General features: G+C 45.7%; 2 protein-coding genes and 1 long non-coding RNA gene across 5 annotated transcripts; all 3 read left to right on the forward strand.

Moving 5' to 3' along the window:
• The first annotated feature begins 2,403 nt into the window (after positions 1–2,403).
• LOC112881691 (ETO1-like protein 1) lies at positions 2,404–7,544 on the forward strand. 3 transcript variants are annotated; one of them, XM_025946507.1, is made up of 6 exons: positions 2,404–3,073; positions 3,195–4,907; positions 4,992–5,283; positions 5,924–6,233; positions 6,897–7,156; positions 7,237–7,544. In XM_025946507.1, the coding sequence occupies exons 1-5, from the start codon at positions 2,943–2,945 to the stop codon at positions 7,115–7,117; spliced, it is 2,667 nt and encodes an 888-aa protein (XP_025802292.1). In that variant the 5' UTR covers positions 2,404–2,942; the 3' UTR covers positions 7,118–7,156; positions 7,237–7,544. The 3 variants fall into 3 exon arrangements, with proteins under 3 accessions (XP_025802292.1, XP_025802293.1, XP_025802291.1); XM_025946508.1 differs by having other exon boundaries at positions 6,897–7,152; XM_025946506.1 differs by having other exon boundaries at positions 6,897–7,544.
• A 476-nt stretch (positions 7,545–8,020) lies between these two features.
• On the forward strand, positions 8,021–9,382 carry LOC112882332. Its single transcript, XR_003226645.1, has 2 exons — positions 8,021–8,131; positions 8,560–9,382. It is a non-coding gene; the product is annotated as an uncharacterized LOC112882332 (long non-coding RNA).
• Positions 9,383–10,284: 902 nt separating this feature from the next.
• LOC112879426 (heat stress transcription factor A-2b-like) lies at positions 10,285–13,697 on the forward strand. Its single transcript, XM_025943673.1, has 3 exons — positions 10,285–10,456; positions 10,564–11,213; positions 12,390–13,697. The coding sequence occupies exons 2-3, from the start codon at positions 10,896–10,898 to the stop codon at positions 13,170–13,172; spliced, it is 1,101 nt and encodes a 366-aa protein (XP_025799458.1). The 5' UTR covers positions 10,285–10,456; positions 10,564–10,895; the 3' UTR covers positions 13,173–13,697.
• The last annotated feature ends 459 nt before the right edge of the window (positions 13,698–14,156 follow it).

Consider the following 14,156-nt stretch of genomic DNA (forward strand, 5'->3'; position numbering starts at 1 on the left):
AGGAGAGAAATCTGGGCACAACAATGGCCATTAAGGCACACCATTAACCAGCCATCAAATCTCTGTTTTAATCACCATTTATAGCCCAGTCCTTACCTCCTTAATTGCTCACAAGGTATTAATACCCTCCTTAATTGCTCACAAGGTATTAATCTTCTTTTAACTTCTCAATATTAATTCGTAGATCTTTTAATTCTTAATTTATCATTTAAATAAATGGATCTGATCCAAATATTCCAACAATCCTCATCAAAATTTTAACATTAGACTGTAAAAGTATCTCCACGATTTAGAGCTTATGGTATTCCGAACCTCTTGATGGGCATCCAGAGATCATCTAATCTTATAGAGTATGACTAGCGATCAATTCGTATAAGTGTAATGCTTAGATATGTTCGGCGGGCTGCTGCACTGACTGCTGAGTATCGAGAGTTGGGAGTTGGGAGAGAGAATTGAACAGCGTGCAATTGAAGCTGCGAGGAACGTGCGCCCGACAGCCCATGGGCCCAAACCTCCAAAGCCACGCCGCGCAGCTAGTACGGAGGCCCGTCTCTCTGACGAAACGGGTCGTAGCCTTTTCGACTGTCTCGAGAAAAAAAAAAGATAAGCGTGTTTCGACGCGATCGAGAGGCGCCCCCTAGCGCTGGCTGACTGGCTCCCGTGTCACCTTGGTCCGCCGGTCGGGGCCCTCCGCTCTGCCCGGCATCCACGGAACACCGACGCCTCGAGCAGCAAAACAAGGCTCTTTCTTTTCTTCCTCCTCTCTTTCCACTCCAATCCATGGCCAGCCATTGCCCCCAAATCATCTCGAGAGTGCTAGTGCTTTTCCCGCTTGTTTGGGCTGAGATTTCTTGGGACTTTATGGCGCTCAACAACCTCTGTCCAGTAATGTTCAAGGCGTCTTCACTAATCTTGGGACTTTGTTAGTTGTACTTCCTTGGTGATGATGCGAGTGCATGCACGCATCATGTCTCCCTACCAATCCCTGCTCTCGCCTTGAGAGAACTGCTGGCTCTCGTGACCCCATAAATCCAACCTTGGTCGCCCATCCACCTCAACTATAAATTCATGCATGCATGAGTGGATGGAGAAAAAAAAGCACTCGATCATTTGGGTGTTTAATTTGCTGGCAGCATGCTGTGTAACGATTTTGAATTTCATGTTTCCTAGAAAACAGTTTTGAATTTGTTTCACATGAAATTCAATTTTTTTTTTGGCATCCCGAAACCAGTAGCCTGTAGTACTATTCTTGTACTAGTACTTTGTTAGCAATTTTGTAGAAGAATGCTATTTTAACCTTGTTTTGTGTCATGCCAGCTTGAAAATTCTAATGATTTATTTTGTAGAAGGAAATATAAGTGATCCGCAAATAAATTGCATCGGGTGTAGGTTTCATTTCTTACGCACATTATCGTTATGTAAGTGGGTTGGTTAAGCAACTACACAACTGATGTTTTTTATTTAGTTGTGATTAGGACAAGTAAACAACACGCTGCTCCCTCCATCTTGAAATATAAGGCATTGAAAGGTTCAAAATTTGTATGCAAATATAAGGAGGCGTTCTGAAAACTAATTATTTCCAGTCAGTCATAAAACCAGCAAAATGACACGTAAACAAGGTATTAAGTGGAGCTAGGGTACATATATTATTTCCTTACCTTCTTAATCTGTCACGAAAATACGAAAATAGTATGTGTTATATTACAGGATGGAGGGAGTATGCTTGTAACCAACATAGCAACATGCATGCTATACTTAGTAGGTGCCAGCAGACAGACAGACAAACAAACATGAATGATGTGGCTGGGAAGTAAAGGTTACAACAGGTAGTTATTGGCTTATTGCGGTTGCCTCCATACTAGCAGCAGTGGGAATTACCAAACTTGCCACACATATGCAATGAAGCAATAGAGGAAGAGAACAAGTAAATGGAATACTCCTAGTTTTGGATCTAACAAACACCAAACTTTAAAGATCATCCAAATAATAGGAAAAGAAAACAAATTTGGCAAACCTTGCATGGATTCTCCATAAACCGTAATTTGAAAAATCTCTTTTCAAACTCGCTCATTAAACACGTGATATACCCGCAATGTAAAAGAATCATGCCATTTTTTCTCCAACAAATTACAAACCTCTATTGCCAAATATCTACATGCTGATAGGAAGATCTTTTTGATTTACATTTCCCTCTTGAAATTTGACTAGGGATGCACCACCACATTCTCTGCATAGATTCATGTGCAGGGCGCAACATCCTTTTTTACTATTTCTTTTCCAGAAAAGAAACACCCTACAAAAATTTAAATATTTTCTCTACCAGGCTAAAGCCCAATACCCTATACTTTATTTATTCCTCTCCACATCCACTACGAAAATATAAAAATAAAAATTCCCTTTCCTCTCCTACCCTCCTCCTCCCTCTTCGTCTCCCTCGGTTCCATTCTCTCATGGAAGCTGCTCCCGCAGGGATCAGAACCCGAGCTTGCCCGCAGCCCACTCCCGCGGGCCCCACGCTCCCCGCTCCTTGCTCCTGCCAGCCATTGCCCTGTTCTCGATCTGATCCGTGGAATTCGGTCCGACGCGCGCACCCGGGGCTGCATTTCTTTTCCCCCGTCAAGATTCGGTCCGGCGGGGCCGTCCCCGCGCGATTTCGCCGGTTCGTTTGGCCCGTTCTTGCCGGATTTGTTCCGGCTCCCGTGGTCGGGACCGGTTGGTGGTCGGGTGGAGCTACGGAAGGAATCAAATTCCAATCTTTTTCCAGTCACCTTCTTCCACAATTAGCTGGGATCAGTGTGGATTCTGACTCGTAGGTCCTTGTCTCCCCCCTGCGAGCTTCGCGGTTGGTGTGGTTATGCCATTTACCTCGCGATTTGTATCTGCCGTTTGTGTGAAAATCTGAGAGTGTGGAGATTTGGGAGGTCTTCTCCCTCCTGTGCTCTATGAGGAGCAGCTTCCTGTCGGAGTCGCCGTGCGACGAGCAGCACATCCATGGCTACGGGTTCAACCCCCAGTCATGGCTGCAGGTGGAGCGTGGGAAACTGCCCAAGTCATCCTACTCGCCGTCCTCCATGTAAGACCCCCCTTTCAACGCCATTCCAGCATTTTGCTCTCTCTTTAGCTCAGTTCAACTGTTCACATTGATTCTGCTGAATTGGATTTCCTGATTAACTTCGGCTCGTTGCTACGTGCAGTGAGTCTCTCATCAAGATTGCTGAGCCGCCAGTAGTTCCATTGTATAAGCCTTTGGATTATGTTGAGGTTCTATCGAGGATCCACGAGGAGCTGGAGCAATGCATGCCGAGTGAGCGTCCAGGGCTGTATCTGGTCCAGTCCCAGGTGTTTAGGGGCCTTGGGGAGGCAAAATTGTGCCAGAGGAGCCTGCACTCTGCGTGGCACTGTGCAAGCACTGTGCATGAAAAGGTCATATTTGGTGCGTGGCTGCGGTATAAGAAGTGTGGGGAGGAGATCATATCTGATATGCTTGCAGCATGTAGGAAGTGCTGCCGAGAGTTTGGCCCACTTGATATTGCTTCTGAGATGCCTGTGGGTAATTTTCAGATATTTGGTTCATGTGAGATGGGCTCCTCATCTCGAGTTTCTTCCATGGTGACATTTCAAATACGAGATGGGAGGGTGACATGTGATAGGTGCAAGATTGCATCTTTGTCGATCCCATTTTTCTCCATGCTTAATGGACCATTTACCGAGTCACAGCTTGAGCTTGTTGATTTGTCAGAGAACAGTATTTCATTGGAGGGCATGAGAGCTGTTTCCGAGTTTAGTTCTACTTATAGCTTAGGGGATTTTCCTTTGGAAATCTTGTTGGAGATCCTGGTGTTTGCAAACACATTTTGTTGTGACAGGCTAAAGGATGCCTGTGATAGGAAACTGGCTTCGTTTGTTTCATCAAGGCAGGATGCTGTTGAGCTCATGGCGTTGGCATTTGAAGAAAATGCGCCAGTTCTTGCTGCTTCTTGCTTGCAAATGCTTTTACAGGAGCTTCCTGATTGTCTAACTGACGATCTGGTAATTAGCCTCTTCTTGGGTGCGACTGCACAGCAACAGCTTATCATGGTTGGACAAACCTCCTTTTTGCTATACTGCTTGCTTAGTGAAGTTGCAATGAACATTGATCCGAGGACAGAGACAACTGTATGCTTATCAGAGAAGCTTGTTCAGTTAGCAGTTACCCCTACTCAGAAGCAAATAGCTTTTCATCAGCTTGGATGCATTAGACTTTTGAGAAAGGAATACAATGAAGCTGAACGCCCATTTGAGGTTGCCTTCTCTGCTGGTCATATATATTCCATTGCTGGTCTTGCTAGAATCGCTAGTATGCAAGGCCAAAAGGCTTTGGCTTATGAGAAACTCAGTTCAGTCATAGCATCTTATCTGCCATTAGGGTGGATGTATCTGGAGAGATCTTTGTATTCTGAAGGTGATAGAAAGTTGGCGGACCTTGACAAAGCAACTGAGCTGGACCCTACTCTTACTTACCCTTACATGTACCGAGCTGCATCCTTGATGAGAAAGAAAGATGCTAAACTTGCCTTGGAGGAAATTAACCGACTCTTGGGTTTCAAGTTAGCATTGGAGTGCCTGGAGCTCCGGATTTGTCTATACTTGGCTCTAGAAGACTACAAATCTGCCATCTGTGATATCCATGCGATTCTCACTCTTTCACCTGAGTATCGGATGTTGGAAGGACGTGTAGCTGCTTCCAAAATTGGCACTCTTCTAGGTGCACATGTCGAGCAGTGGAATACAGCTGAGTGTTGGCTCCAACTGTATGAGCGCTGGTCATCAGTGGATGATATTGGTTCCCTTTCAGTGATCTACCGGATGCTCGAGTCAGATGCTGCAAAAAGTGTTCTGTACTTTAGGCAATCGTTACTGCTCCTTAGGTAAATTCTACTACCAATCTCCCATATGATTCTGTTATGGTCTCCAGTTTAATGACAGGTGGTGCTTGATATTTGTGCTTCCAGGTTGAACTGTCCTGAGGCAGCGATGCGCAGTTTGCAATTGGCAAGACATCATGCTGCAACTGTGCATGAACGACTAGTATATGAGGGGTGGCTTTTGTATGACACTGGACACTGTGAGGAGGCTCTACAAAAAGCAGAAGAATCTATTTCTATTCAAAGGTCATTTGAGGCTTTCTTTCTGAAAGCCTACGTTTTGGCTGACTCAGGAGTTGATCCTTCTTATTCCGCGACTGTTATCTCGCTTCTTGAAGATGCATTGAAATGCCCTTCAGACCGGCTTCGGAAGGGTCAGGTTCGTGCTTCTGTTTTCCAATGCAAAAGTGATTCTTGATATTCTTTACTTTGGTAATTTATGCATTTGAACTTTAGTTTAGCATCTCCCATATATTAAACTTGGTAAAGTCAAGGACAAAACTTGGTTCATCCAATGTTGTTGTGAATTTTTAAGATTCTCTATTGTTAGACACAAAGTGATCCAAACACACTCTCAATATTTGAGCATGTAGCATGGTGCTTGCTGCTGTATTAGCTGGCATGGAGAAATGGGAGTTGAGGGAGAAAAAAATATTATAGTATCTATGATGGCTGTCATGAATCGCATGTTCCTCCTCGGTAGTGAGGCGTGATCACTGCAATGTAGTGTATGAATTTCAATAGAATTGACAAACTTCAGGAATTTGAACAACATGAAAGGTGTTGATATACTTCATGAAGTTGTGGCTAAGGAATACATTCCTACCTTCATCTTAACTGACATGATCCACCAAGTACACACACAGTAGCAACAAGAATGTTGCACTATGTTTAAGAGTACCAAGAAATCTGAGATTTATGCATGTGTGTGGTTGGCATTGTGTTCAGCAAGTCTGTTCATATTGCTCAATGTGGTACCAGGGGCCATTAACACTTTCTGTGCATTATTTTACTTGCAGGCTTTGAACAACCTTGGTGGTGTCTATGTTGATTGTGGAAAATTAGACTCAGCAGCTGATTGCTATACAAGTGCCCTGAAGATTCGACACACTAGGGCTCATCAAGGTCTTGCTCGTGTTCATTTCCTCAGGAACAACAGGGATGCTGCATATGAGGAAATGACAAAATTGATAGAGAAAGCTAAAAACAATGCTTCAGCTTATGAGAAGCGCTCAGAATATTGCGAGCGAGAACAAACTATGACAGATTTGCAAACAGTGACCCAATTGGATCCTTTACGTGTTTATCCGTACAGATATCGAGCAGCAGGTTAGATCAAATTGAAATTTCTCTTCATGTTTTCTTCTTGGGTTCAACATAAAAAACCAGTATCATGCCTTCAGAAGAAGCATTATGCCATATTAGTGTTTCTCTATACAGTTTTTTTTGCTAGCTGTCATCCTTTTTGAGTAACTTTTAGCTGTTGCTACTTGACCCATGTTTTAGGGTTTAGGGTGTAAATATTCCCTGAAATGGAAAAACTATGCTTATCTTAAATGTCCGATACTGTATCCATTGTTCAATGCAGCTTTATACTCGAATTTTGTTTTAAGTACAGTGTACTGACTTACTCTGTTTGCCCTAGTGGATTTCCATATCTCATTATTGTTCAACATCAGGTTCAACTATACCCTTTAGTCATGGACTATAGCTACAAAGACTTGTCACTTTTCCCGGATTATATCACTTCGCAAAATTCCTCTTAACATTTGATCTAAGTTTTGGACCCTGCACCACTTCGATTAGTGCAGCTGACGAGAATTAAATAGGCTATTGCTAGAATGAGAACCACTCATGAAAATATGCGCAGGTGCAAAGAAAATCACCTTGTGAAAACTACAGTGAAACTCCATCTATTCATTTTTTTCATGTGATCGCTCCACACGGTATATCAATGTAACTAAAACATTCTGTTGGTTTTGAATTTCACAGTGCTGATGGATAGCCACAAGGAGAACGATGCAATAGCGGAGCTCAGCCGTGCCATCGCCTTCAAAGCCGACCTCCACTTGCTGCATCTTCGGGCGGCATTCCACGAGCACATTGGGGATGTCCCAAGCGCTCTCCGTGATTGTAGAGCCGCCCTCTCCTTGGACCCAAATCACCAGGAAATGCTAGAGCTTCAGAAACGTGTGAACAGCCAAGAGCCCTGACACACTGTGGTGCTATATTGTGTATTGTATACCACGTAGGTGCGCCTTATGACAGTCTCAACCTGATTCATTGTTCTTGGTTTGATTCTTAATTAATCACCGTCATATGATATTTTCAGCAAGAAAGTAAAAAAGAGAGAACCGATTCTATGGAAGCCCGCATTGACAAAGCTTTTAAACTCGATGCTTGTGGCTTCTGTAAAAGTAATGTGCTAATCATTGAACTGTATCCTGATAAACTGACTTTTGTGCACAATGCAATTATCAGGGTCTGTTCCCTGTATCCATTTTTTACTAATTGTGATCCATCTGAGGATCAACCTGCCTGTGCAGTTACAGTGGCTTTGATTGTATATAACTTTGCGATACATGTTGTATCTTGTTCAGGGATTTTTTTGTTAAAGAACCCTGCTTCGAGTTGTACCTGCATGATCACTGTCTCAATAACGTTTTCTCCCCTTTGTTCCCCTATCATAGAGTTTGTTCATTCGTAATGACATAGGGCCTGTTTGGATCCTTTGGTAAAAGGGCAAATAGCAAAAGATTTGCTCTTTTTTCCATTTGGACCCAAACACCCCATGGTAAAAAGGAAAGAGCAAAAACAGATAGAAAAAGGAAATAGCAACCCGCCCGATCCCGCATCCGCCAAGCGCCTGACCCCGCCGCCCAGCGCCCGACCTCCGCCGCCTAGCGCCCCCGCTGCCCGGCCCCGCCTCCGGCGCCCGACCCCGCCGCCCAGCGCCCGACCACGCCGCCCGCGCCTCCGCCCGGCCCCGCCGCCAGCGCCCGACCGCCCGCGCCTCCGCCAGCGCCCGCCGCCCGCGCCTCCGCCCGCGCCTCCGCCCGCGCCGCCGCCCGCCGCCCGCGCCTCCGCCAGCGCCCGCGCCGCCGCCAGCGCCCGACCGCCCGCGCCTCCGCCAGCTCCCGCCGCCCGCGCCTCCACCCGCCGCCTCCGCCCGCCGCCCGCCGCCCGCGCCCCCACGCTCGCGCCACCGCCTCCGATCCGAGCTGCCGGTGAGTCTCCTCTCCGTGAGCCGTACCAATTCGCTAGGTTCTTGGCGAGGCCGGAGCGTCCCGCTGCCTGGGTCCTTGGATCCGTCAGCCCCGGCGGCGCCAAGCTCTGCTCGGTGTTTCTGTTGCGTCTTGGATGCGGTTGTTTCCCCCTCTCGCTGTTTGGATCCAAACACCCCCAATAGCAAAACTTTTGCCACTTTTAGCAAATAGCAAAATTTTTACCCTTTTACACTTTGGATCCAAACACTACCATAAACTTGCTCATCGAGTGTGAATCTGCAACTCGTATACGCTTTTCATATACATTTCCATTGTAACTACAACTGTGCTAAACATTAGTCAACATGTTCTACACAGCTTTATCAAGGATAGCAGATAAAAATGCAGCTTCCATGAACAAAGTTATCTGAATAACCTGCTACTGCTAGGGCTTCTTCAGAGCAGCTGTTTGGAAAAGTGATCTGGCCTGATGTCAGGATGGGTCTTCGGGCACCAAATGCATTGACCGGCAACAGGATCTTCTGACTTGGGTAGTGTACTGGTACATTGACAGATTGTGCCTGACACCTTTCCCACCACTTGTTTTCGAGCTGCTGTGTTGAACCGTTGATGGTGATGCCGCAGCCTATGGGCACGCTGGGAATGATCGCGATGGCGTGCTGACCACGCAGCTGTACAGTGTATACTGCTGTTTGGCAGTCTTGTCTGTCTAGCTGATGACTGTGTTCTAACAAGAAGAGTTTCATGATAATCTTATTAATGTTTTTGTGGCTGGTTTCAGTTTTTGCAGTGTGAGTGACCAAACCAGCCGCTGCAACCACCTCCGGGCAGTTAAGCGCACCTGTAGACTGCAGTCAGCCCCCTTGCACACGTCTTCTTCTGCTCAATCATCAGGCCTGCAGAGTTGCAAAAGGATTAATAGTTAAATAAAAAGGTTTGCCATGCATGGAGTATGGACTTTGTCCCTAGAGGCACATGCCCTTACACAGTTACATCCAGTGTGTCAGGGGGTAATAGGCCGGCCGTGTTTCCTACGGTCATTGTGTGTGGCTCTCTCTCTCTCTCAAAAAAGAAAAGAAAAGAAAGAGAGGCCATTGTGTGTGTGTTTGTGTTCAACTGCTCACCCTGCTAAAAAAAACCAAGGATTTTGGGTCCATGGCTATGCAAGGAAGAAGCACTTGTAAGTTAATGGAGTTGATTTTCTAGATACACTGTATGGAAGAGAGAAACATCTGTAAGTATTTTTTAAAATGCGGTACAATTTGGAGAGAGAAGAATTTATAAGTTAGCAAAATTGATAATCGAGAAACTCAGTAGACATACATAAATGACTATGAAAGGAATAAATAAATAAGAACTCCCTGACACCTGACACCGCGAGCACACATGCTGAGTCTCGAATCTAAATCTAGTTTACATGTTTCACTGTAAATAATCTAATCAAATGAGCATACTCTTTTATGCGTAAGGATGGAACCGCGTCTTCAACTTCTATTAGTTTTTTTTCTTCTTTAATGCAATAGCTATAGTTTGATATATAATCCATTTCTCAAAGTAATGGAAACCATTCTTTTATAGGAAATGGTTCAAAAATCGCGGATCGAATACGTATGGAAACGGATTTGGATATCTCGGATATCCGTCTTCCATATCCGTCTTCCAGTTTCTTTCCCTAGGATGGAAGCGGATTGGATACATGTAGAAACGGATTCGGATATCTCGGATATCTATTTTTCTGTTTTCTTCCCGTTTCCATCTCTAGTTATGCGGCCATAAAGTAACCTAAAATAACACATAACAATTTTTCTCATAGAGTAAAAGAAATTAAATTACTATGAAGAAAGATAACCAGAATATAACCAAACATCTTTAGTTTCTTGCCTTGTACCAGCACTACTAACCACCCCGCATACAATTTCAGTACACGGAGTCCTTCGCAACGCCTTGACTATCATCTGACTGGCTGGTGCAGCAACTCGGACGCATCGACACGTTTGCAGCCCAGGCCCAAGCCCATTGGAGGCCCATTTGCAGCCCAGGCCCAAGCCCATCGTCGCCACGTGCCCCGCCCTCCTCGCCGCACCGACCAGCGCCACAGCCCCCCGTCCCTCTCCCCCAGTCGCCTTCCCCACCGGTCCCCGCCGCTTCACGGCCCCATCCCCCCGCCTTCCAGAATCTTCCTTTCCCGAAATAGTCATCCCTACCCACCATCCCCGAGCCACATCTAGTTGGCCGCCGCCACCCCCACGCGCGCGCTCGTGACCGCCGCCGCCCGCTGCGCTCGGGGCGCCAGGCAAAAGATCCCTCCTTGGTGGCGACCGCGAGGTCTCTCCCTCACCCAAAAGCTCCCGCCTTTGCGCTCGAAATTTCTCCTCCCCGCCCCTTCTGGTTTTCGGCCGGTAAAAGCTCACTTCTTGCTGTGCTCGTTTCAGGCTCCCCGGCGCCTTTGGTTCCCCCCTGGTGCGGCGCTTTTGGTCCCCAGTTTGTCGGCTGTCTTTTCTGGCTGCGCTTGCAGGGTGGGGGTGGGGTGGTCTTGCCAGGATAACACCTTATCCTGTTCCCCATCCCCGTGCTAGATCGATGCGCTCCTGCGCGTGTGGGTGTATCATGTATGTGTGTCCGGCGTACTAGGGGCAGCTGCTTGTTATTGTGCTTGGCTTAGAAGGGAGCTTGCTTACTGACACTGACCAACTGACCGTTCCGTTCCGGGCGCCAGAGTAGAGATTCTAGTGTTGTTTCTTGGCTGGGAGGGTAGGATTTGGCTATGGACCCAATGCTGAACCCGGTGAAGGAGGAGAGCCATGGGGATGGTGGTTTGCTGCCGGGTGCGGCGGCTGGGGATGGGCCGTCCGCGGCTGCGGCACCGAAGCCGATGGAGGGGCTGCACGATGCCGGCCCGCCGCCGTTTCTGACCAAGACCTACGACATGGTCGATGACCCGGCCACCGATCCCATCGTGTCGTGGAGCGCCACCAACAACAGCTTCGTGGTGTGGGATCCGCACGCTTTCGCCACCGTGCTGCTGCCCAGGCACTTCAAGCACAACAACTTCTCTAGCTTCGTCAGGCAGCTCAACACCTATGTAAGTGCTTGTTTTCCCCTTAAGGTTCAGCTCTGTGATGCTTGAATTTTTAGAGCAATGAATGTAGCTTACTTTTCCCTTACTCAAAGCTCCCAAATGCAATGCTGTTGACTATTTTGTAAGTAGTTGGTGTAATTTCGAAATTACCATTTTGTATTTTCCTGGTAAGCAATAGAACAGCAGAGAGGCCAAATTAAGCATTGAAGATTGCTAGGCACTCTTAACTTCTCTGGCTGAGTAGTGGCCTAGTGGGAATCTCATTTCTTGTTTTTCATGATAAGGACATTTTGTACTTCAGAATGACATTGGCAATCAATTAAACAAGCAAGTCTAACTTGCACAATATTCAGTTTTCTGTGTCCATTTCATAGAAATCCCAGACCAGTTAACTTAAATTAAATTATGAGGAACATATGCATGCACAGTTCGCTACATCTGCTCAGTTGTCTTAAAGGAAGAAAATCTTGTTGGCATTTGGGAAAATATTGCTGCTGTGTTTTGAGCACACATTTATCTATAAGCAACAATATGTCCTTGGATTATTTAACTCTTAAGGCAGTGAACAGCAAACATTGCCCTAAATGTGCTGTACTTCATGTATTGATGTCAGGGTTCTTCTCTCTGAATTAAGAGCGGCTGGAAAACTGTTGCGTGCCACCTCTTTGAAGCTATTTGTGATCATGTGCATGGTGCAACAGTAACATCTTAGGTCACATGTCACTGTCAACTGCATGCAATCTTGCACCGTCCATTACTGGGATTCTTCCTCTCTTGGACACACTTCTCTCTGAATAAAGTCAATATTTCAAGTAAAACAATATTTTGATAATCATGACCTCGAATCATTTTTGTTAGGCTTTATTGTCCACGTGTTTGTTTTTGAATGAGAGATAAATGACTGGCCATGAAAGCAGTAGAAAAGGATGATGATCGAAACAGACAATTAACAAATAAAATGGAGAAAGAACTGAAAACATGCAAACTGAAGCTGTGCAAAGTGAACTGGAACATATCCTAATGAGGTAAATATAGGCATACTTTTTGTTTGATTACACATTAGCTGTTAATGCTGGGATCTAAAGAAAAATTAACTTTCCTTTTTTACTGCCAATAAACCAGTCATCCCTTCTTGCATTGAGGTCTTTTGCCTGATATGTTACCTGTTGGCCTATTCAGGGTTTCAGGAAGGTGGATCCTGATCGGTGGGAATTTGCGAATGAGGGTTTTTTACGGGGACAGAGGCACCTCCTGAAGAACATTAGGCGTCGAAAACCTCCTGCTCAGAATGCCTCAAACCAGCAGTCTCTTGGGTCATACCTTGAGGTGGGACACTTTGGATATGATGCAGAGATTGACCGACTGAAGCGGGACAAACAATTATTGATGGCAGAAGTGGTGAAGCTGAGGCAGGAGCAGCAGAACACAAAGGCAAATCTCAAAGCCATGGAGGATAGGCTACAAGGCACTGAGCAGAAGCAGCAGCAGATGATGGCATTCTTGGCACGCGTCATGCGGAACCCTGAATTCTTGAAGCACCTGGTTTCCCAGAATGAGATGAGAAAGGAGCTCCAAGATGCTATTTCAAAGAAAAGAAGGCGCCGCATTGATCAGGGACCTGAAGTTGATGACTTGGGGACCAGTAGCAGCCTAGAGCAAGGTTCACCAGTCCTATTTGACCCCGAGGACTCGGTTGAATTCCTTGTTGATGGGATTCCAACTGATCTTGAGAGTCCAGCTTTCAACAGCCAGGGCCTGGTTGAGCCACAGGATATTGATCTTGGTACCTCTGAGCATCAGCAAGACATGCCCCAGGAGGAGTTGACTGACAACTTCTGGGAGCAATTGCTGAATGAAGGACTTGGCGAGGAGAATGACAACCCTGTTGTCGAGGATGATATGAATGTGCTGTCTGAGAAGATGGGCTATCTCAACTCAGATGGCCCGACATCCAGGAAATAGTTTTGTTTCATCGCATCACATTGCCATCACCTTCTGTAATTTTCATCGCATCACAGTCTGCAGCTTCCTGAGTTCTATTGTGTCAGCAAGATGGCAATTGTTCTGGGGCTAGTGTTTTCTACGCCTGCTGAACTCCTTGTCAAGGGAGAGCTTGCTTCCATAAAAAGCGCCATGGATTCTGGGGAGAGCGGCAAGTTTATCTGATCTGACTGACTGTAGTGACTGCTGATTGCCACCGGGGTTGCTCTTTTAGATCACAAGTGATTTGTTGGTTGTTTAGAGCTTCATGTCCATCAGAATTCAGAACGTGCAGTGAGTAATGCTGTTGATCCCTGCATGTTTCGGTAGGTGGTGATGTGCTAATTGTCTCTTGTGTAATTATGCTGTGGCATACTTTGTTCTGTTGATACTCTAATGTTAAAAAAGGTGTAGACTTGTAAATGGAGTCAAAATATCTCACTGTAACAGCAGCTTTGCTAATGTCCAATTGTTATTTCTCTGGTACCATAACGTGTGCCGGTAGTACATTCAGTCTGCCTGTGTAATGTCCTTGTTTCTCTTGTGTCTTCAAGTTGCGTTTGTGTAATTTGGGCTGTGCCAGGCGGCTTTGTTGCGTTGACGTTCTGAAAATACTGCTGCATCTCGGCTTGAAAAAAACTGAGAAAAAATTTAAATCTGTGGAATAAAGGCCATGGAAAACCCCAAAAATGCCTCTTTTAATGAAGAAACGGTTTCCCTCTCTTTTTTTATTTATGTTACCACATCATAAATTGGTGGGTGCTGTACCAGGTGTTGAGTTGATTCTTTTCTGAATTTTCTAGTACATGTTTAGCACACACAGACCTAAGCAGAAGGAATCGAGCAGGGCAGACAAAATTTCGTAGATATTTATGGGCCCAAAAGAGGTTTATTACGCCAGCCCGCTGTGAGCTGTAGAGCTTGGAATTTTTTTAAAAAAAAGGGTTTAAAAAAATTTAAATTCGA

This window comes from Panicum hallii, chromosome 2 (genome assembly GCF_002211085.1).
Source record: "Panicum hallii strain FIL2 chromosome 2, PHallii_v3.1, whole genome shotgun sequence".
Lineage (NCBI taxonomy): Eukaryota > Viridiplantae > Streptophyta > Magnoliopsida > Poales > Poaceae > Panicum > Panicum hallii.

Bases quoted from the DNA above. Each gene is read 5' to 3' on its own strand.
- LOC112881691 (XM_025946506.1), top strand. From the start codon at position 2,943: ATGAGGAGCAGCTTCCTGTCGGAGTCGCCGTGCGACGAGCAGCACATC. The intron at 5,284-5,923 runs GTTCGTGCTTCT...TTTTACTTGCAG, and splicing joins ACCGGCTTCGGAAGGGTCAG to GCTTTGAACAACCTTGGTGG. The intron at 6,234-6,896 runs GTTAGATCAAAT...TGAATTTCACAG, and splicing joins GTACAGATATCGAGCAGCAG to TGCTGATGGATAGCCACAAG.
- LOC112879426 (XM_025943673.1), top strand. From the start codon at position 10,896: ATGGACCCAATGCTGAACCCGGTGAAGGAGGAGAGCCATGGGGATGGT. The intron at 11,214-12,389 runs GTAAGTGCTTGT...TGGCCTATTCAG, and splicing joins TCAGGCAGCTCAACACCTAT to GGTTTCAGGAAGGTGGATCC.